Source organism: Saccopteryx bilineata, chromosome 7, assembly GCF_036850765.1.
Source record: "Saccopteryx bilineata isolate mSacBil1 chromosome 7, mSacBil1_pri_phased_curated, whole genome shotgun sequence".
NCBI classification, from domain to species: Eukaryota; Metazoa; Chordata; class Mammalia; order Chiroptera; family Emballonuridae; genus Saccopteryx; species Saccopteryx bilineata.
The window spans coordinates 8,832,129-8,854,179 of NC_089496.1; the positions used below are offsets into that span (position 1 = coordinate 8,832,129).

Genomic DNA, 22,051 nt, shown 5'->3' on the forward strand with positions numbered 1-22,051 from the left:
AAAAATCATCAGATTTATATGGAACTATAAAAAACCCTGAATAGCCAAAGCAATCCTAAGGAAAAAGAATAAAGCTGGGAAAATTACAATACCTGACTTCAAACTATATTATAGAGCCACGACAATCAAAATAGCATGGTATTGGCAGAAAAATAGATACTCAGACCAATGGAATAGAATAGAAAGTCCAGAAATAAAATCACATATATATATATAGTCAAATAATTTTTGATAAAGGGGCCAACAACACACAATGGAGAAAAGAAAGCCTCTTCAACAAATGGTGCTGAGAAAACGGGAAAGCCACATGCAAAAGAATGAAACTCGACTACAGTTTTCCCCTTGTACTAAAATTAATTCAAAATGGATCAAACCTAAATATAACACCTGAAAAAAAGTACATAGAAGAAGACATAGGTACTAAACTCATGGACCTGGGTTTTAAAAAGCATTTTATGAATTTGACTCCAAAGCAAGAGAAGTGAAGGCAAAGATAAATGAATGGGACTACATCAGAATAAGAAGTTTTTGCTCAGCAAGAGAAACTGACAACAATATAAACAGACAGTCAACTAAATGGGAAATGATATTTTCAAACAACAGCTCAGATAAGGGCCTAATATCCAAAATATACAAAAAACTCATAAAACTCAACAACAAACAAACAAGCAACCCAATAAAAAAAATGGGAAGAGGACATGAATAGACACTTCTCCCAGGAAGAAATACAAATGGCCAACAGATATATGAAAAGATGCTCATCTTCGTTAGTTATTAGAGAAATGCAAATCAAAACTACAATGCAATACCACCTCACACCTGTTAGATTAGCTATTATCAACAAGACAGGTAATAGCAAATGCTGGAGAGGCTGTCAAGAAAAAGGAACACTCATTCAATGTTGGTGGGAATGTAAAGTAGTACAACCATTATGGAAGCAAGTATGGTGGTTCCTCAAAAAACTGCAAATAGAACTACCTTATGACCCAGAAATCCCTCTACTGGGTATATACCCCAAAAACTCAGAAACATTGATACGTAAAGACACATGTAGCCCCATGTTCATTGCAGCATTTTTCACAGTGGCCAAGACATGGAAACAATCAAAAAGCCCTTTAATAGATAACTGGATAAAGAAGATGTGGCACATATACACTATGGAATACTACTCAGCCATAAAAAATGATGACATCGGATCATTTACAACAAAATGGTTGGATCTTGAAAACATTATACGGAGTGAAATAATTAAATCAGAAAAACCAAAAACTGCATGATTCCATACATAGATGGGACATAAAAACGAGACTAAGAGACATGGACAAGAGTGTGGTGGTTACGGGGGGGGGGGGAGGGAGGAGAGGGAGGAAGAGGGGAGGGGGAGGGGGACTGGTCAAAAAAAAAGAAAACTAGATAGAGGGTGACGGAGGACAATCTGACTTTGGGTGATGGGTATGCAACATAATTGAATGACAAGATAACCTGGACATTTTTTCTTTGAACGTATGTATCCTGATTTATTGATGTCACCCCATTAAAATTAATAAAAATTTATTTAAAAAGATAAAAAATTAACCTTTAAAGGTCTATTGCATGTGTGGAAATAGCCACCGTATAATGAGACCATCTATAGTGTGATATTTAGTAATCCAAATATACAGCAATCCAACTGTCTGACCTTATCCTAGGCATCCTGGCCATTAGCAAGTACCTCATAAGTAAGAAAACCTACTAGTTGTGTGTCCATGTAAATGGATAATCAAACTTTACAGGCAAGTTTATGAAAGTAGGAAATATGAAAAAAACACAGTGAAAAACAAACAAATAAATTACCCCCCAAAACACATAATTCACTAAAGAGAAAAAAACATTAGAAAATATAATAGGGTTATTAGACTTTTGTAAGAAATACACTGTATCCATAAGAATAGGATTCTATGACAAAGGAATAATCAGACAACTAAAAAACATCTCAACAATTAATAATTTATTGCCCACAAAATAATTCATTAAGAAGTTTAGAAGATAAAGAAATTTCTCAAGAAGATAAAAAGGATAAAAGACATAGAAAATCAATCCTGGATTTAAACATCAAACTAATAAAACTTTCTAGAAAGCATGATGAAGAAAATACAGGAAACAGAATTAAAAGTTTAGGAAATTAATAAACAGTTACTTCTGAGAGATGTGAGGGTAGGTGTACAAATGAAAAGGGCTAACTGAATGCTTACCAGAGTCTGTGGAAAAGAGAGGCATTTAGAATAGTATTATACAATTTCAGTACAGCAAAGACAAAGAATAGTCCTAATAGATCAAGCTAGTTAACTACAAAGAAATAATAATGAAACTGGCATCAGACTTCTTAACAATAAAATTGGATCCTCAAGAATGTGATACAATGTCTGCACAGTTGACCAATCTTCATCCTGAACCATATGAAGAGAATGGTACACAGAATAAAGTCCTTGCTACACAATTATAGTGTCAGAATGATATACTTTTTTTTTTAAGAAAGTTCTTTAAGTGTGGGTTTCAGAAAAAAGTGGAATAAACAAGCACAAAAAGAGGAAGATGAACATATATACAGTAGAGAATTCAACTCTCCATAATCATATAGATATGTACCAGAATGTTTTATAGATTAATCATTAAACTCCAGATAAGATATAAATGATGTGATGAATGCATGAATGAATACAACTAGACAGAAAAGAAAAAGTTATCATAGCACAGTATGGTTCCATGGTAAATACTGTTTAGGTGGACATAAATAAAAAACACCTCATATTGCTTTTCACTTTTAAAAACTATAAAGACCAGAGGGTTAATTATTGTTATGGAACAGAATAAAATGTAACCAACCTTGGCAACATAAGAAAATGCTCACTTGTCTAAAGGAATGGTGTTGGAGAACAACTGAAAGAAAGTCAGTGGGTGGTAGTAACACATGGCTTACAAAATGGGATTCAAAGGAGATTGGCTGTTGTTAATGAAATAAGGAATAAAAGTGTAAGAACATGTAACAGGAATAAAACTAAAAGAGTAACCAGAAATAATAACAATCTCACTTTTAGAGGAAGAGAAGATTGAATAAATAAGATATTGTGTGAGGTCTGTACTTCCACTTATCATTCCATGAGCACAAAAGATCACCTCAAAAATTAAGTAATAAATATTAGTATAGGCCTTTATACTATTTAACAGTGAAGACTGGGACAGACTAGAGGAAAAGAGGAATTGGCCAAGGAATTGTTTTTCATTGAAAGTCCATCTCTACTGTTTACTTTTTAAAATTGGTGCTACTTTTGGAAAATAAATGTTCTGTTTTGCAACAATTTTAGATTTACAGAAAAGTGGCAAATGTAGGGTTCTCATATAACCTCTCTCAGTTTCTCTCACTGTTCATCTTTTATATTAGCATTGTACAGTTATCAGAACTAAGAAACTGACATTAGTGCATTACTATTAACTGAACTTCAGACTTGATTTGGATCTCACTAAGTTTCTCACTAATAAACTTCTTTATGTTTCAGCTCTAATCCAGGGTAGCAAATTGCAATTAGTTGTCACATCTCCCCAGTCTTCTCTGGTCTACAGCCACTTCTCTGTCTTCCCTTGTTTTTTGTGACCTTGGCAATCTTGAGGTGGATTGGACAGGTATTCTGCATAATGTCTTCTAATCTTGGTTTGTCTGTTGTTTTCTCACTGTTAGACTGTGGTTATGGGTTTTGGAAAGACTACGACACAGGTGGCATGCTCTTCTCTTCACATACTATCAGAAGTAGATGCTAACTAGATTGCATCATTCATGGGACTATTTCTCTTTTTGTTGCTCTATTCTTTGGAAGTGAATCATTAAGTCTAGGTGACCTTTCAGCTGGGTAGAAACAAAAATTAATCTCCATCTCCTCTAGTAGGTAGTATCTACACATTTTGTTTTGACTTCTTTTAGGGGAAAAATTATCTTTCTCCCCCAGCTATTTCTTCAAATCTATTCATGTATACTTTTTTTTAATACTTTAAGTTATAACCCAGTACTATGTTACTTATTTTGTTGTTCAAATTGTTCCAGTTTTGGCCATGAAAAACTCTTTTAAATTAGCTGTGTCTTTTTGAAGTGTGTCTATCCTTTTATTTTTGAACATTTCTTTAATTTTTGGAACTACAAGGTGATCCAGCCTCATTTTTTACTTTTTCCTTCCTGGTCCTAGAATTAGCTTTTTTCCCAAAGAGCCCTGGTTTCTTTTTAATTGGAGCAAAGTATTGTGTAACTGAGGTCTAGATATTAGGTATACTTGTTACTATGGTGTCATCACTTGTAGGACTTCTCAATCTATATAGGTAGGAAATATTTGTATGTATACCAATCAATGTCTTCATAGTATATTAAAATTCTCCAGAAAAACAGAACTAGTAAGTAATGGGCATTATAAAAAGACATTTATTTTAAGGAATTGGCTCCTGCAGTTAAGTAGACTGGTAGGTATGAAACCTGCAGGACGGCCAGCAGGCGGGAAACCCAGGGAAAAGCTGGCATAGCAGTCCAGGTCCAAAGGCCAGTGCTGAAGGACTCCTCCTGCTCAGGGAGGAGAGTATTTTTTTGTTCATTTGGGCTTTCACCTGGTTGGATGAAGCCTACCCACATTTGGAGACCAATTCATTTTACTCAAAGTCCACAGATTTAAATGTTAATCTCATCCAAAAACATTCTCCCAGAATCACCCAGAATAATGTTTGACCAAATATCTGAGCACTATGGCCCAGCCAAGTTGATACATAAAATTAACCATCACATGTACACATCTATAACCATTTGGATTCCACAGATATTTATATATTAAGCTAAACATGAGTTTATACTACTGTCTCAGACTCTAATCCAGTCTCAATACTATTTTTTAAAATAAGTATCTTTATTTTTTTAATTAAATATTTTAAGACATGGAAATTGACTTTAATAAATATGAGCATTTTAAAAATATATGTAATCAGAAAATATTTGAAGTGAATGAAGCAGAGGTATAATCTATGACTCCTCATATACGTCAGATATCCCATAGTTTTATTTGATTTAAGCAACACAGTTGTGGGAAGCAACATCATAACATTGGATGAGTCGGGAATTTGGAGCTTAGAGAGATTAGAGAACATGTCCAGGTTTTTATATACACTGGAATTTTAATTGGTAACAAGTAATATGATCCAGAGGAAAGAAGATAGCACAGTGCAGGGAGCAGGAACAGAAAATTAATTTAACTTTAGTTAAGTGCCTATATTGCTATAACAATGTGCCACACACTGAGTGACTTAAAACAATAATTTTTCTCTCATGGTTTTGAGGTTAGAAGTCCAAACTCAAGGTGTTGACAGGGCTATGCTCCCTTTGAACCCTCTGTGGGAGAATCCTTCTTTGTCTCTCCAGCTTCTGGTAACCACTGATGTCCCTTGGTTTATGGGAGCATAAGTCCAATATCTGCCACCTTACTCATGTGTCATTCTCTTTTTACTGACACCAGTCATTGGGTTAAGGGGAAACTTTAATAGCCTCATTCTAACTTGATTATCTTTGTAAAACCATATTTCTCAATAAGGTCACAATCACGGGTACAGAGGGTTAGGATTTCACCATATATTTTTGAGGAGCACGATTCAACCACAAGTCCTCCTGAGCACTGCTGACATAATTCAGAAAGCCATTGAAGCTGCAGTCAAGCCAGGACCTGCATGGGGAGAGTACTCTTCCCAGAGGATGTAATAATGGCAGAGCTAGATGGTGATATATTGAATAGATGGTGATAACTTAAAGGTGTGGGAGGGATGGAGATTGTGAGTTCAGCGTCCTGTCTTTTCTGTTTTCTTCAGATATATTTTCTTACCTAGCTTTCCTTGTTTTCAAATCTTTGTTGAGAATTGGATATAGAATATGCTGAAAATGTAAGCTGTAATGCTAACAGAGTTATTCCTTGCAAAATTTCTTAGGACAGAAGATGTAAAATGAACTAAGAGCTGTCTGTTAGAAAGTATTAGAAATGGGAATAAAGTATTTGCCTCCACCTTCAACATTTTTTGGCACTGTACACAGCAAAATTGTAATTTCTTAAAGACATCCATATTTTGATGGTGGGCATGAGGGTTTTGACTCACAGGTAAGGAAAGAGACTGTAGGCACCATGGTAGCTGACTGTATTTATATGTAAGAGCATTAGGAAACATTTTGAAAAATGCTGTTATACTAGGGGAGGACCTTGTTTGGTTTAAACAATTGTATAAATTGGCAAGTTCAGTAAAATATAGATCATCACATGGCTTGATTAGTTACCAGGTTGTGACACCGGGGGAAAGTATATTTACACTTAAACTTATATGAATCTGTGATCTTTCATCTTAATTTAAAAATGGTGAAACTGAGCAGTGAAGAGATTATTTTTTCCAAGTATAAGTATGGGGGAAATGGTAAACTTAGAAATCAAAGGGTATCTGTTTGCTCTTCAATGTCTGATTCAAACACGGCACCTGCGAAGCTTCACTGTGTTAACCGGACAGAGCATCATTTAACCACTCATTGTTCAAAATATTACCAAAATTTACTTTTTTCCATTAAAAGCAATTTCATGTGTTTTGATCTTCATATTTTTGTTTCATTCAAATAGTTATTGTAATATTTTTTAAAAGCCTGATTAGGGGGAATAATGCAAAAATGAATAAGAACAACAGATGAATATGAGGTTATACAACTTTAGGTAAAAATAAAGACTAAAAACGCCAAATGTACATATTTTGTAAAAATATGTTATATAGCCAAATCATACCGTAGAACAGTGGTCCCCAACCTCTTTTGGGCCATGGACCTGTTTAATGTCAGAAAATATTTTCACGGACCGGCCTTTAGGGTGGGATGGATAAATGTATCACGTGACCAAGACAAGTGTCAAGAGTGAGTCTTTAATGTAACAGAGGGAATCTGGTCATTTTTAAAAAATAAAACATCGTTCAAACTTAAATATAAATAAAACAGAAATAATGTAAGTTATTTATTCTTTCTCAGCGAACCAGTACCAAATGGCCCACGGACCGGTCCTGGTCCATGGCCCGGGGGTTGGGGACCACTGCCCTGGAATATGTATATATAAAGATATAAAGAACCTAAATCCCATGGAGAAACAATGTACAGGGGGTCCTTGGGTTACGATACAGTTCCATTCCTATGACAGTGATATGAGCAGAATGTTGGTGTAAGTCAAAACACACCCTCGCCTAAGTCACTTACCTGTCCTAACTGGTACACGCCACTGATGCTGGTCTTCTGGCCACAAAACCAGCAACCTTTCCATCTCAATCCTCATGCCACCTTGCTGTGTAGTAATCACATTCAATTTCATAGGGCTGATCCCTTTACACACTCTAGGATACGGTCTTTATTCTGAATAATTGTTGCTACAGTAAAGTGGCTAAGGTTTAGCACATTGCCAATTTTTATTGCTGATTTTCCTTTTTCTCATCTCTTTTATAATGTCTAATTTCATTTCCATTGTGATAGCTTTCCTCTTTTTTGAAGCACTATCCTCTGAAGACTCTTGACTTTTGTTTAGGAGCCATGATAAGGGCCAAAAAGTCACCAAACAAAGCAACACGAATGGAACACTTATGCTTTTAACAGTCCAAAATGGCGTAGGTGAGTGTCGGGTGGGCGCCAATCCTCACTCACAGGCCGTGTTACTGCGTATTCTCCCACAGCGCACAACCAAACTATTTTGGCCACGTAGTCCATAAGTATGATGCTAAGGGCCTAAGCCGAAACACTCACGTCTCAATTTTTTAGAAGTTTTTATGGGAGTAAGCATTGTAAACTCAAAATGTCATATGTCGAGACTGTCATAACCTGAGGACCCCCTGTATTGTGATCAAAGAGCTTATGGGCATGCATGAGACTTTAATGGAAGTCAAATAATGAAGTATTTCCTAATATTCAAAAGGTTGCTGCACTTTATAAACCTTCCCAATGTGTTATATATATACACATGGACAAATAAACTAGTCTAATTTGTACTGTCAAAATTGAGGTCATGTCTTCACTATGCCTATATTGTAAAAGAATTGTGGTATATTATAGTATTTGTTCTTAAACTTTGTAGACACGGGGTCAGAATATGCCTAAATTTTTTAATAGGACACTTCTTCAAAATATATGCATGTATATGGGTTTGGGAAGGGCAGGCTGATTAAAGCAAGGAAAATAAATAGTTTGTTTTGAAAAGAAATTCACTAGGTAAAATCTTATACATGTTGTGAATTTTCTGGAGGTATAGATGTGCATTAATGCTTTCTAAAAAAGCAGTGAGAAAGAAACAACAGGGACACTTGATTCTATGTCCAATGTTCAACGCCCCTCAACAAAGTTTACATTTTCCTTTCTCTTTTTTTTGCATCTACTACTCATAATAAAAAAATTAAATGCTTTAGGGGAACTTGCTAATTAAAGGAATATCTTAGATAAATTGAAGAATCTTTTTAGTAAAGCAGGTTTTTAAAACCATATTGTTAATAATTCTAGACTTTTAATATACAAGATTATATTAAATGATAGATACATTAAAAATAAAGAAATAATTGTGATGGAAATCTACACAATTGACAGATTAAAATATGAAAATACAATTAGTAGAAAACTTAGTTCTTATAAGATTATATTTTTGTTGCTTCAAGTTAAGACCTTGGTAGAAGAAAGTTAGAATAAAACAATTCTACAGTGAAATATGAGAGAAATAAAATTACATTTAATTTCTAGAAATAGATAATTTTTCCCTTTCCACACAAGATTTGCTGCTACTATTGTTTCTTTTTATCACACTTTCATTTTTATTTTAATATGATTGTCAGATAACCTTGTTTTAACTTTTAAACAGAAAACTCAAAACATATTTCCTGAATTTTAATTTTAAAACTAAAATGAAAAAAGAATTAAAAATTAATTCACACCACCTGTTCCTATAGTAGTTTATTATCAAGAATCAAGCCAGTTCAAATGTTCCCTCAGTTTTTACAAACTCAAATTAAAATTCAAATATGGCTTGAAGGGGAAAATGCAAACATAATTACCTTTGGGAGTAAAGTTATGAACTTTGGAAAGTGGTTACTTAAGAAGCCTATAAGAAATTGCATGTGTTTGAATGCAACACTATCAGTGACAATTAAACATTATATTTAGGTCTTTAATGTCTATGAAACATTAGTGAAAAAATTTTAGTTTAATTAATTAAACAACCATTTATCCAGCAATCATTATGTGTCAAGATTTGGCTTTGCTGTTTGTTGGACAAATAAGTTTGTAAAATATGATTTTTATGTTTGCTCGCTTATAGTTTGCATTGGGGGCTGGGCAGCGCCAGGTATATGTGGTCTGTGAAATTGCAAATTACCTTCCTGCTTGGGAAGGGCCATTGTTTTGCTAATGTTTGCTGGAGGAGAGGTATTCCTGCCAGAAAGTTTTGAAAAGAGAGAGAAGAAAGAGAAGCAGAAAGAAGCCATGTTTGCAGAGTGAGACAGGAGAGAATGCAAGGTGTTGAGGAAGAAGCCATGTTGACAGAGAAAGAGGTGTGCGGATTGGGAACCAGAGCTGAGGGGCTTTGGTGAGCTCTTCTGAGACTGGTGAGGCCTTTGACTCTAGGAGAAACCAGAGAAGATTCTCCTGGTTGTGGAACCAGAGAATGTGTCAGGGCTGTGGGAGCTCTGAATGAAGAGGGAAGTGTTTCCTCCGTGTGTTTGCTTGTTGGCAGGTGTGAGACTTTAATAAAGGCATGGCCCACCATTTTTTGGCTCCACTGTTTCTTTACTGTCTGTCTGAATCTAATAGGAACCTGCATGTGCATGGCCGCGACAGCTGCAACTACACTGTTGACTACAAAAGATCAAAGATTCCTACCTATGTTCCTCTCTGTAGCAGTTGGGATTCAATGGCCAAAGTTTCACACATTGTAACAATAAGAGATACAGCCAAGAGCTAAACAAATTTATGGGAATGTTGTATCTAATTAACCAATCAACCTGATGGTTGTTGTTATAATTCTGATTTTATAAATAAAACTAAAACTGGAAATAAAGCAATACTCAAAATAATATAGTAAGTTAGGTATCAGAGATTTAACTCAAAATATATTTCATATCAAAATTTACAAAGTTACCAGTCTAAATTAACACCCAGTACTTGACTGATTTTGCCTAGGATTATAGAAAAATTTGTTTGAGGTGAATCTCAATGAATGAGAAAGACTTTGTCAGTTGGATGAGATGGGGGAAAAAAACAGAAGAAACAGCTTGTGCGAAACCAAAGAGGTGTGAGAAGGCATGGAGCGATCAAAGAACTACAAGGTAAAACATTTGATGCATATGAAGTTTCAGATGCTGGAGAGAGGAGATGACGAATTAACCCTAAATAGTCAGTGCAAGGGAACAGATGAGCCAGGAAAATTAATTGGAACTTGATTTTCAATGAATGAACAAAAGTTTTTTCAGTACCCCTGGTGACAACTGGCATAACAGATAATCTGTGACTTGTAATTTTAAAATCAGACTTGATCTTTCTTAATATTGATGAACTTTGTGTTACTAGACTTGAATCCACTATGAAAATTTATTTCTGGATTAGTATTTACTGTATTCACATAAGTAACAAACTAGACACTTGAAGGGAATAGAACTAATTTATAAAATTATAAGTGTACCTGGATGAATGATCACAGAATTTATATGAATTTTTGTTTTATGATTGTGTGGCCTTTTATCCGGCCAATTTATTATTCTTTCTTTTGTTCTCACATTTCCTGAAATCCTTCTCCATCAGTATGTCAGGCTGTTCATTAAGCATTTTATTTCTAGCTATTCTAGAAGATATAAAGGAGATTACACAGTGATTCTGCTATCAAACTGTTCAGGGTTTCATGATCAAGATAAGATGTCTGCATTTATAATTCAAAACTGTGAGATAAAGGGTTAAATGCTGAACAATAACAAAAACCCTTTTTTAGCACCTAAATAGCCTAGGAAAAAAAGATAGAGGTCTCCGTCTCCCTTTCCTATTAACTGAACTATTAGATTAACACACCCAGGCTAGTGGGAAGCAGGAAGTCTGTCACTTTGCAATAGGCATTCATTTATTACCTACAAGAAGGTGCCTCAGATTTCTGACTTGACTTCCTTGTTTGCATGATGGAGATACTTATATCTTCTTTTTAGATCTATTATGGTAATAAAAATAAATACTAAAAATTATTAAATAACACATGCTCTTTAAGTCATACTGCCTCTGGCACACTTCTGTTCTAGAGTTCAATGAGCCCACTACAATGGACACAGTCCATAAGGAAAACACTTCATGGAAATATACCCTGAGAGTTGCATCTTTTAACTTATGCCAATTTGTCAATAAATTAAAAATTGTGTATTCTTTAAACTTAGGAAATGTCAATTGACATCTCAAAGCATTATGGGTCACAAAATAAGTAGGATAAAAATAAACTATAAAAATAAGTAAGAATAAGTAGTTGATGCTTTTCCAAGTTACTACACAGCCGTCTCTATCTGGAAATCATTGGTATAGAAGAGGATTGAGGTTGTCATATGATTTTCATTATGAGAATGCCTCTGCTAGGATATGGAAATTGTTGTTTACACAATTTAATAGTACTCTACTTCACCATCAACCATTTAACGTCCATAAAAAATAGTAAAAATCTGAAGATTACATGGAAAAGGCCTTTAGCCATTTTGAGGGGCTAAGAGGGGAGTCAATTAGCCGTAACTAACAGCCCCAAATTCATTGCTCCAGCTGGTTATTATTTTTGAGCTTCATTACCTACATGTGACAATCAGAGGCACTCACGCTGGCCTCTCAGGGGTCTCCTAGGAGAATAGGTATGGGAAAGTGTTTTGTACTCCCAGGTGAAAAGAAAAAGATCCTTAGACACAATAGATGCATAAAAGCAATTTGCCTTTCTTAAATGTATGACTGTGGGTGTGTATGCATATGTTCAACTAACAAATACTATTTATTAAATGCTATTGGTTACTTTACACCTGCAGTTCTATATAGTTGATCTCAAAGACATATACTGCCCTTAATGAGTTTTCACGATAAATATTCCAGTAAGGACAAAACAAATAGAGAGTTGACATTTTACCTCAATGATGGAAGTGTGAGTGTTCACAACACTCTTTTACAACTTTGTCACATGCACATACTAAAGAAGTAAAATGACTAAGAGCCTCTTACTTCTGAAACTCCTCCTATTTTACTTACACACCTGAAATATTGCAGCACACTCTTATTTTGGATGAATTGGGAATTATGGTACCTTATTGTGTTTGAGATGTTTAAAGGTATTCAAAGACATGTTGAAGAATTAAACTTTGAATTTTGTAAAAGCTTGCACACTCACTTGATTTAAAATTACTAAGGTAAAAAGAAGCAAACTATGAAAATTCTCTCTGGCCAGCTTTCCTCTCCAGAGGAAACCATTGTCACCAGTTTATTTTGTTCAATGCCAGAGACCCTACAATTTGAGAATCCCAGCCTAGGTCATATCAACAGAGAAAGAGATCAAAGGTCAGGGACAGATTAGCAATGAGTTAACAATGAAAGTAGAGATGCACTCACCTTATTGAAAAATAAAGAATTATTTTAATGGAGGAAATACTAAAGCCTATCAACTGTGCAGAGAGCAATTCTAGACCAGACCAGTTTAACCGGTTTGGTCTCAGTGTAGCTAAGAAAACCCAAGAAGTAAGGCTCAAGTAAACAAAGTAAATAACCATTTGAAGTACAGACTTTCTAAAGATACAGTTCAAGAAATTTAAAAGGCTGGCAACTTGAGAAAAGAAGAAAGATAGGAGAGAGGAGAGTTGAAGAAAGGGAGGGGACAAATGTAACAATTGCTGAGATTCATATTGAAAAAGATAAGACGGTAAGTCAGTCATGCTTTAATTTCTTTTTCTATTTCAATATTTACTATCCATGTAACTTCATGGAAAAACTTCAATGTTCCCATTTGTAAAATACTAACTTCATTAAAAATGTTGTTCATATAATATACAAAGTGTCTGGAATATAGATAGAATATATTCTCTCATGACAAATATTTTTGTTATGAATAATCATTACCAATAAGGAGACAATTTTCAATCTCTGCTGGATTAAGATTCTTTCGTTAAAGTTTATTCATCTGTATGGTGGAGAAAAATTTGAAAACAATCTATTTTCTTTACATTTGAAATAAGAGAATTCTTAGCCACACAAGTCATAAAGAAAATATGGGTACATCATTTAAAATCAGTCCGAGTTCAAGTTAACTTAACTGACTTTTTAAAGAACCATCAAAAACATCAAAATTAAAAATAAAGCCACTGTAATTCAGAAGAAAAACCAGTATAAAGATAGTGTACAATTTATTCAACATCTTAATGAAAGTGATTATAAGTATTTGAACTTATTTTCCCCCAAGACATTTTGATGAAGGCATAGTCTGTAATTAGTGGGCTCTTAATTTTAATTGTGTCATTAGTTTTATAGATCCATTTGGTGTCCCTCTTTCCTGGACTAGCTTATTCAATTAGCTGATATTGTTTTCTACCTGTAAGGACAGAGCCTGACTGCATCCTAGAATAGTGGCCCTGGCCACCAATGTTTCTCATGTAAGTCCTGATCTGTTAAGGTGTTTTTAGGCTCCTAGGCAGTTGGAGAAACAGGAGCAGAGATAAATTTTATTAGGGGCACATTTTGCCCTTAAAATTTCACTATTGTGGCCCAGGCTTCAGGCAATAAGCACTAATTGTGTCCTTGTCCTTGAATCTGCCTTGGCTAATGCCTAGCAATATTTTTATGATTCATTTTGAGGCATGTCTTATGGTAAATGTCTCAGTACTAAGCAAATATCATTAAAAGTCTCAGTACTAAGTAAATACCATTAAATTAAATACATTGGAAAGTTTATTCAGGCAAGAGGGAATTGCAGCACAAGGTTCATAGACTGATTAATTAAGCCATTTGTTATAGTCTCAAAAGCTTTGTGAGAAATTGAGCTAATTCTTTGGGCTTTTGTAAATTGAGTAAATTTTCTTTTAAATACACAATTTGACATGCATGTCACCTTACATTCCATCTTGGTTCCCTGAAACTTAAAATTAAAAAGGTATAATATATTCTACATTACATGGATTTTTCAGATTAATCAGTGTCTAATGCAGTGGTTCTCAAACTTTTTGAAGTCGGGGCACATTTAAAATCCTACAAATACTTGTAGGTGCACTATATACAAATTTCTGAGAAATATGTTACAATAATTAAGTCAAATATTAACGAAAAAATATATAAGTCCAAGTGTGCTTTTATGGTAATTAAACAAAATAAATACAACAAAATTAAATTTATTCTGACATTAAAAAACATTTTTGTTACATTTTTTGAGTTATGCTTTTTAGAAATCATAAAAAAGAGGGGTTAAAAATATAAAAATGACAAAAAAGTTATCTTTTTATATATATAGATACATTCTTAGTAAGATTTAGAAAATTCATCAGGTCCCAGCACAAATGTGTTGTTTTTCATTCTTGTGTTTATGAGAAACATGAGCCTGATGTGTCTTAGTGATTTCTTCAATGTTTGGCATATATTTGAAAGGCAAACTCTCATTTCCTCGTCCATACATTGAAGAATTCCTCTATTTTTACTCCTAATTGTGTTGAGGGTAGAAAATCCTAATTCACATCAATAGGATGTTGAAAATTGCAGTAAAATGTTCAAAGCTTTTCTTCCTTTATAGAAATCCAAAAGGCTTCAAGAGATAATTCCTTATGTTTAATCATCAATCCAAAACCCCCACCATACATATCATCTTAACTTTACACCAAACAAAGGATAGAAGAAACTTGCCTCCAGTCTTTCCGGGGAACATGGGGGGTAGTGTAAACAATCCAGCACCACAGCTTAACAGCCTTTTGCAACCTAATTAGGCAAGTGAGGTGGGGGGTTGGGCAGACTGTCAGCTTACAGCCAATTCCCCACACCTCTGTCCCCCAAAAATCTAAACTCCAAAAACCTTGTTGGTTTTTTGGTCCCCAACAGGCACATATTTCTCTGGAATACCACAGGGTGCACCTGGAAATCTTCTAGGGCACACCAGTGTGCCCTGGTGCACACTTTGAGAACCACTGGTCTAATGATTCCAAATTTCTAAATTAATAATTATATAATTTGTTAATTCTCACAGCAATCTTCAAATGATTTCTTCTTCTCTCTTAAGGTAATGCTGACTCAGACATTTGTAGGAAGATGACAGTGGTCAGTATATACCTTGGGTTTTAATCAATTTCAGAAGTATTTCAGAGAAATGTACATAGGGCTTATGTTGGGCAGATAAAATGTATTATGCTCACTTTGTAAAAGATAACGTTGCCCACGTGGAGGCTGTTGCCCAGGTGATATTAATGTGTGTTGGGGGCAGGCAAGATCGTTGTAGCCTGGGACTTGGTTTTGGGATTAAGCCTTTCCCACCCTTTTTGATGTGGGGCGGTACAATCCAATCATGCTTCAGAGAAGCGACTTTGTATTAGAGACTTCCCTATTTTGTATATTGGATTAAGGGTTTGGATTTCTACAACTATAAAATAGGGGCAGAACGGGGGCTTGCCCGCTCTTGGCTCCGGAGATTATCATTAAAGGAGAGAGCAGAGCAGAGAGCAGAAGGAGGCCACGTGGAGAAGGCCAGGAGAAGCAGCCAAGATGGCGGAGTGCTGAGTGAGATGCCAGTTTGTGTAGAGTTTGTATCTGGGATAAGGAAGGAGATGGGGAACAGAGGCTGGTGAACTAGAAACCTTTGATTCTAGGAAACTCGGATAAGTCAGTGGCTTTGTGAGCACTGAATGTGAGTGGGTTTTGGAGCCCAGTGTATGTTTTTACTTGCCCGCCGGGTGCAAGCTAGAATTAAAGACTATGGCCCACCAGTTTGTGGCTCCGTTGTTTCTTTACCGACTGTCCGAATCCAATGCGAACCTGCATGGGCTGGGTGGCTGCTCTGATAGTGGCCCTGGCCGTGCCTCCTGGCTTTACAGCTTACATGTTTGTGTCTGGTTTTTAATACTGCTAGATGTTTGGTGGGTTCAATTCACTATTACAAACTTTTCTCAGAGAGCTGCATATATTTTTATTGCACTAACCATTACAAAAATAAATTATTATAATTTAAAAAATATTACAGCCATTAGATGAGAAGTTTCTTTCATAAACTTAGGTGTTTACAGATAATCTTGGCCTTGGAATATAATTTTGAACTCATAAATTTGCATCCTTATTTGATGTGATCCCTACATATGTCAGCTATGCAGAAAGAAAGACAGTTCACAGTTCTATGTAGACTGGACACAATAGAGTGCTTAAACACATGAAAAAATGTCTTAATCACATCTTCACTTCCTCCCTCCTGAGACTGAATTCAATTGTCCTAGTCCAGCAATGATTTTGCACTCACACAAATATTTTCTATGATACTATTTCTAAGAATTAAGTGATGTGCTTTACTTCATAAAGAAAACTATAAGGATCAAGATGAAGCAATTGCCTTCCACAGCTCCTTTGTATAGTGACATCTGCTGGGCTGTAGCTCATGGTGATTTTTACAGTATCTGCTCATTTTATTGGTGTGGAAGCTCATTTCTCCTGCTGTTCCAACATCATGATGGTCCAGAGAAATGATTTTCACTTAGACATCAAAGTCAGTTCCAGAGTTAGACAAGTTTACCTGAAAGTAGAGCTAGAAATATAGCCCAGATGTCTATATCTGTATACCTCTATCTGCTGGCACAAATCACAACAGTCTTCCTCCACAAAATTGTGAAGTAATTTCTCGTAATTATATTTTGGGAGGGAAAGATACTGGAAATGAGCTGGCGCAGAGAGTCAACAGAATCATTGCCTTCCCTAGATGAAGGAAACGCAACAGAAAACAATACCTATTAAAAAAGGTAAATTTCTGGGATGAGGTTGTTTTATGACAACCGATTTTACACAATTTGCTTCAGGAAAAGGACAGGGCACGTGCTCTTTTGAAGACGCATCTCTTTGCATTAAAAGGATGCAGTAACCCTTCTCTGGGGGGAAAAAAAAGAAGAATTAGAAGAAGGAAAAGACTGCTTTGCACTTTGATCTATGTAGCCGAGCAAAGCTTGCACACCTTCCAAGAGTTGCCAGTAACAAACAAAACCTTGGAGCACACCCTGTGAGTTGCTCATTCCACCGCAGGCTGCGAAGGAGAGCCGAGTCTCTGCTGGCGCTGCAGCCGCAGCGCATTCCTTCCTCTCCGGCAGCGCGTTCGGGGCCGCCCCGCCCTCGCGGCTCGCGGCCCGCGGCTCCCGCCACCTCGGGCGGGCGCGCCCTGGGTGGGGCCAGGCGTCCGGGAGATGCAGCCGGGCGCGCCTGGCCGCTGAAGCGAGCCGACTGGGCGGCGCGCCGGGGCCGCGGGAGACGCGCGCGGGCGCTGTAATCGGACACCCCGGCGCTCGCCCCCCACGCCCGGCCGCTTTCCATTCACTCCGAGCGCTTGATTGAGCGACGCGAAGAAGGGCTCCGGGTGCCACCGCGCTGCCATGCTGAGGATTCCTTTACAAAGAAGCTCCGAGGACCGGGAGAGAAAGAACTTCACCCCTGGGACGCTCTAGAAATTCAGGTCTTCTGGGGAAAGCGCTGGAGACACACGCGGAGCTAAGCCAGTAGCAAATTGATTTTTCCGTGCTGGTCTCTTCCCACCGCGGTAAGCTGGATTCTTTATTTCTTTATTTTCGGCATTACGAATTTAGCAAAATAAAACTTTTGGGTCTGTGTGTCGACTTTTCACACATCGCTGTGCTAAGTGTGCACATTTTCTTAAGAGCATATGCAGTTTGTCCGGGAACTGTTTCTCTTGCTGAGAGCCCGGCTTGAGTTGTTTCTTTAGGTTATGACACCTGCGCAGAGTTAAGGTTGAGAATTTCAATGACGTCTAAGGCGAAATTGCTGGAGGATTTAAAGGAGTCTGTTTCTTGCGTATTATTCAAGTGTTTCTACCAGCAGTGAAAACAACAAGCAGCCGACGTGTCTGAGTTAAAGGGAAGAAGATATGAAATAGGGGATGTGAGGCACGTGTAAGACACTTTGCTCTGAGTCACTTTTCTCTGGGTAGGCTTAAAATTACATCGCTGCGCAGAGTCGCTTCATTTGACCTGTCACTTTATCTTTGGTATTTTATGCAATTTGTGGCAAGTGCCTCTTTTGGGAAGACTTACCAGATAAAATACTGATAATAGCTATATGTAAAAATGTGTACACATTATCAGCCTCCTTAATAAAAAGACAAAAGGTTAGGCATATTTATGGCTTTTTCCCAGAGAACAAATTACTAAGAGAAAATCACTCCATAAAATCAATTTTCTTCTAAGTTAATTTAGGGATGACAGGGTGAAGAGGTTGTGGAAGCAGGAAGAAACTGTTTCTTTTAAAAATTACCAACACAAACATCTCTAGGGTTTCCTCCATCTGTGTGGTAAAAGAAGCGTATTATTTTGTTTGTAACTCTCATAACATGTGTACCACCTAGGAAATCAACTTATAATTTTTGTTTAAAATGATATGTTCAGTTTAATTGTTCTCTTTCTTTTGTATTAATGAAGCAGTCTTTACAATTTTTAGTGGCATTTTTAATTGAATATAATTAGTGATGAGATTTTAATTTTAAAAGCCACATGATCAGAATTATTGTAACCTATAAAAATTAATTTTGAGATTAAACCGTGTCATGTCATTTAAGTGTATAATTATGCTACACTCAACATGATGGAGTGTTTTTTATGGTCCTGAGTTTATTTCCTGTGTGTGGCCACTGATGCTCTTATAGATCTGGAGTTACACACTACCTGATCTTCTTTGAAAGTCATACATTAATTAATAGTATGTATCAATTTTATAGCTACAGTTTCAAATAGTACTTGTCTCTCTGATTTATCTTTTGGAATTTTGACAGCCACTTTCTGGTTGATTTATTTTAAATATGCACTGAGGGATACAGGGTTCACTGGATTGCTCACCACTAGGTCATTGGTTTGAATTTGGCACCGGTCCATGGTTACCTCATCTGCATCATTTAACAGCTGCATGGTCATCTGTATAAATTGGCTGGTAACTGATTCAAGTGATTTTAGTGGTCAGGGATTGAGCACGTATAGATTTATGTAGAAACATCATTTCCGAGACAATTACTCCAAAATAGCTAATGAGTATGGAAGAGGGTACACATGAGTGTTCATGTGGGGTTTTCCTACTACTCCTGTATTCATGGTAGAAAGTAGGTTTTCACCCACTAATACATATTAGTACCATTCTCAAGTCATTTAAACATAATGTGAATTTTAGAAGATCGAGTTTAAATATTGGATTATCCTTTGGGAATCAGTAACTTTTCCTGGCTGCTTTGTCCTACTTTAATATAATGTTAGCATTATATTTTGGAAGATGAAATAGTTTCTCTTGTGTGAAGAGTTCCAGACCAAATGAATTAAATCCAAATTTTCACATCTAACAAGCAAAGTCACAGCACCTCCTGCTGTTCGCAGACTGTAAAAGTTCAGAAATACCTTTTGTGAATAGGTTGCTCTTTCTAGATTACTGGTTTTTGCTCTGTCTTGATTACTGGTTTTATTTGTGAGGGTGTGGGTGCGCACCTTAAATGTGAAATGAAATATAAGAAATTTGTTACCTCTTCTTTTAAAGGTACTTTCCTCGGATATTAACTTGAAAATCTGAAGAAATGGCATTCCAGGCAATTTGCGTGTTGGTTGGAGTATTTGTTTGTTCTATCTGTGTAAAAGGATCTTCTCAGCCCCAAGCAAGAGTTTTTTTAACATTTGATGGTAAGAAAGTTAATAAGTACTCTGGGAAAATGTGATTTAACTCTTTTTTATTTTCTTATCTGTATTAAAAAATTAAAGACAGTAAAGTATTATTGAATATTGGTTAATTTTTAAAATGAGACTGGTTTTGGATGATATAACTATTTTAAATTACTGGTTAATAGACAAAAGCTCAACTGCATTTGTTTATGAAAATGCTTGAAGTATATATATCCTACCCCTTTTTAAGTATCTTCTGTGTTTGCGTGTGTATACATGGAGGCAAGACACCTCCCATGTAGGTTTAATTATTGAAAAATTTTCTTAATAAATTTTGAGCATTAGCCTTGAAACTGGTCTTTCCAATAATGATGTTTCTTTTATTTCCACAAGGACTTCCTGAGGTTGGGAAAGTCTCCTAATTAATTGAAAAGGAACTAAACAAATAGTTTAGTTTGCTATTGTGTACAGGCATTACCTTCAGAAGCTTAGGGAAATGGGTGTGACTTCAAACTTTTACAAACACAGAAGTTGTAAGACCCTCTGAGGGCATGGTTTGCTGAATGTATGCATGAGCTTTAATGTATATGGTTCAAAGAACTTACGGGATAGATTTCAGTCAGTCACATAACCCATATTAATTAGATGGAATAAGAAATAGATATGGAGATCAGCCTGCCAGTCACAGTCACTTATATTTTTATTACTTATTTTAACTCTATCTCTGCATAAACATTAGTGGCATTTGGCATATTTTCATTTTCAGTTGAGGAAAAATATACTCTATGATCTTCCTATAGCAGGTGTCTTTGAAATTCTGTTCTCCTGAATATCAAATAGCAGTATGACTGACATTTATCAGTCAAATGGATATCTCCCTCCCTCCCTCCCTCCCTCCCTCTGTCCTTTTCTCCCTTCCTTCAAGATCATCATAAGGCCTGAAAGAGCCTTATTTATTACTTAGATGTGTAAGTTTCTAATTGCTTCCTCAGCTTCTAAGCCAGGCATTCCTCTTAGAACCCACAGTTATCTAGTTAAGTTGTGAAGAAAGGAAAACAGATCCTTTGAAGTGTCCTATTTATTTATTTTTCTTAATTACTAAAGCATCTCACAGTCTGCTTATACCTTTTCTCCTAAGTTGAGAACTATGAAATAGCTAATAAAAGAGAAAGGAATTAAAGAGCAGTATAATTTCTCTTCTATTTTTCTATATTTCAATCTGTATATAGGAAAATGTAGTGGCCTCATAATTAGTTCTTTAAACCTCTTCTCTCTATTACATCAAAATTAACCAAACTTTTTTTTTTTTTTTGTATTTTTCTGAAGCTGGAAACGGGGAGAGACAGTCAGACAGACTCCTGCATGCGCCCGACCGGGATCCACCCGGCACGCCCACCAGGGGCGGTGCTCTGCCCCTCCGGGGCGTCGCTCTGCGGCGACCAGAGCCACTCTAGCGCCTGGGGCAGAGGCCAAGGAGCCATCCCCAGCGCCCGGGCCATCTTTGCTCCAATGGAGCCTTGGCTGCGGGAGGGGAAGAGAGAGACAGAGAGGAAGGAGGGGGGGTGGAGAAGCAAATGGGTTCTTCTCCTATGTGCCCTGGCCAGGAATCGAACCCGGGTCCCCCGCACGCCAGGCCGACGCTCCACCGCTGAACCAACCGGCCAGGGCCTTAACCAAACTTTTAAAAACCTAAACTTAATCCAAAATAGGTAAGTATTAAAAATATATATATATTATATATATATATATAATATATATAATATATGTAATATATAAAATATCCCTGGTAACATACATATATATATTATATATGTCTGTATTTGAAGAGACCGTTGTAATTTGTCTTTTAAGGAAGTTCAGTTATATAATCTTTTAAAACCAAACTTCAGTACTATATAGGGCAGGAACTGCTATGTGTAGAGTGACTAGAAGTTATGGTGGGCTTTTATAAATATGGCATCTCTAATATTTTAAATGTTCTCAAACTCAAAATAGATTTTTGCAAAATAAAAGCCACTTAATTTATATAATATGTAGAATACAGTATGGTAAAATAAGCTGTTGATTCCTAATATTTTATTCTTCCCAAAAGTCTTAATAGGAAATTATCAGAGAGAAAAATACCACTTAATTTAGAGACTGTTTTAAA

General features: G+C 36.2%; 1 protein-coding gene across 1 annotated transcript in view; it reads left to right on the forward strand.

Annotated features, from left to right (window-relative positions):
* Positions 1–17,456: 17,456 nt before the first annotated feature.
* SEMA3C (semaphorin 3C) overlaps positions 17,457–22,051 on the forward strand; it is a 198,173-nt gene continuing 193,578 nt past the window's right edge. Inside the window, exons 1-2 of the mRNA XM_066239185.1 lie at positions 17,457–17,792; positions 19,784–19,923. Coding sequence (XP_066095282.1) covers positions 19,821–19,923 — 103 coding nt within the window. The 5' untranslated portion in view covers positions 17,457–17,792; positions 19,784–19,820. The remainder of the gene's footprint in view (positions 17,793–19,783; positions 19,924–22,051) is intronic.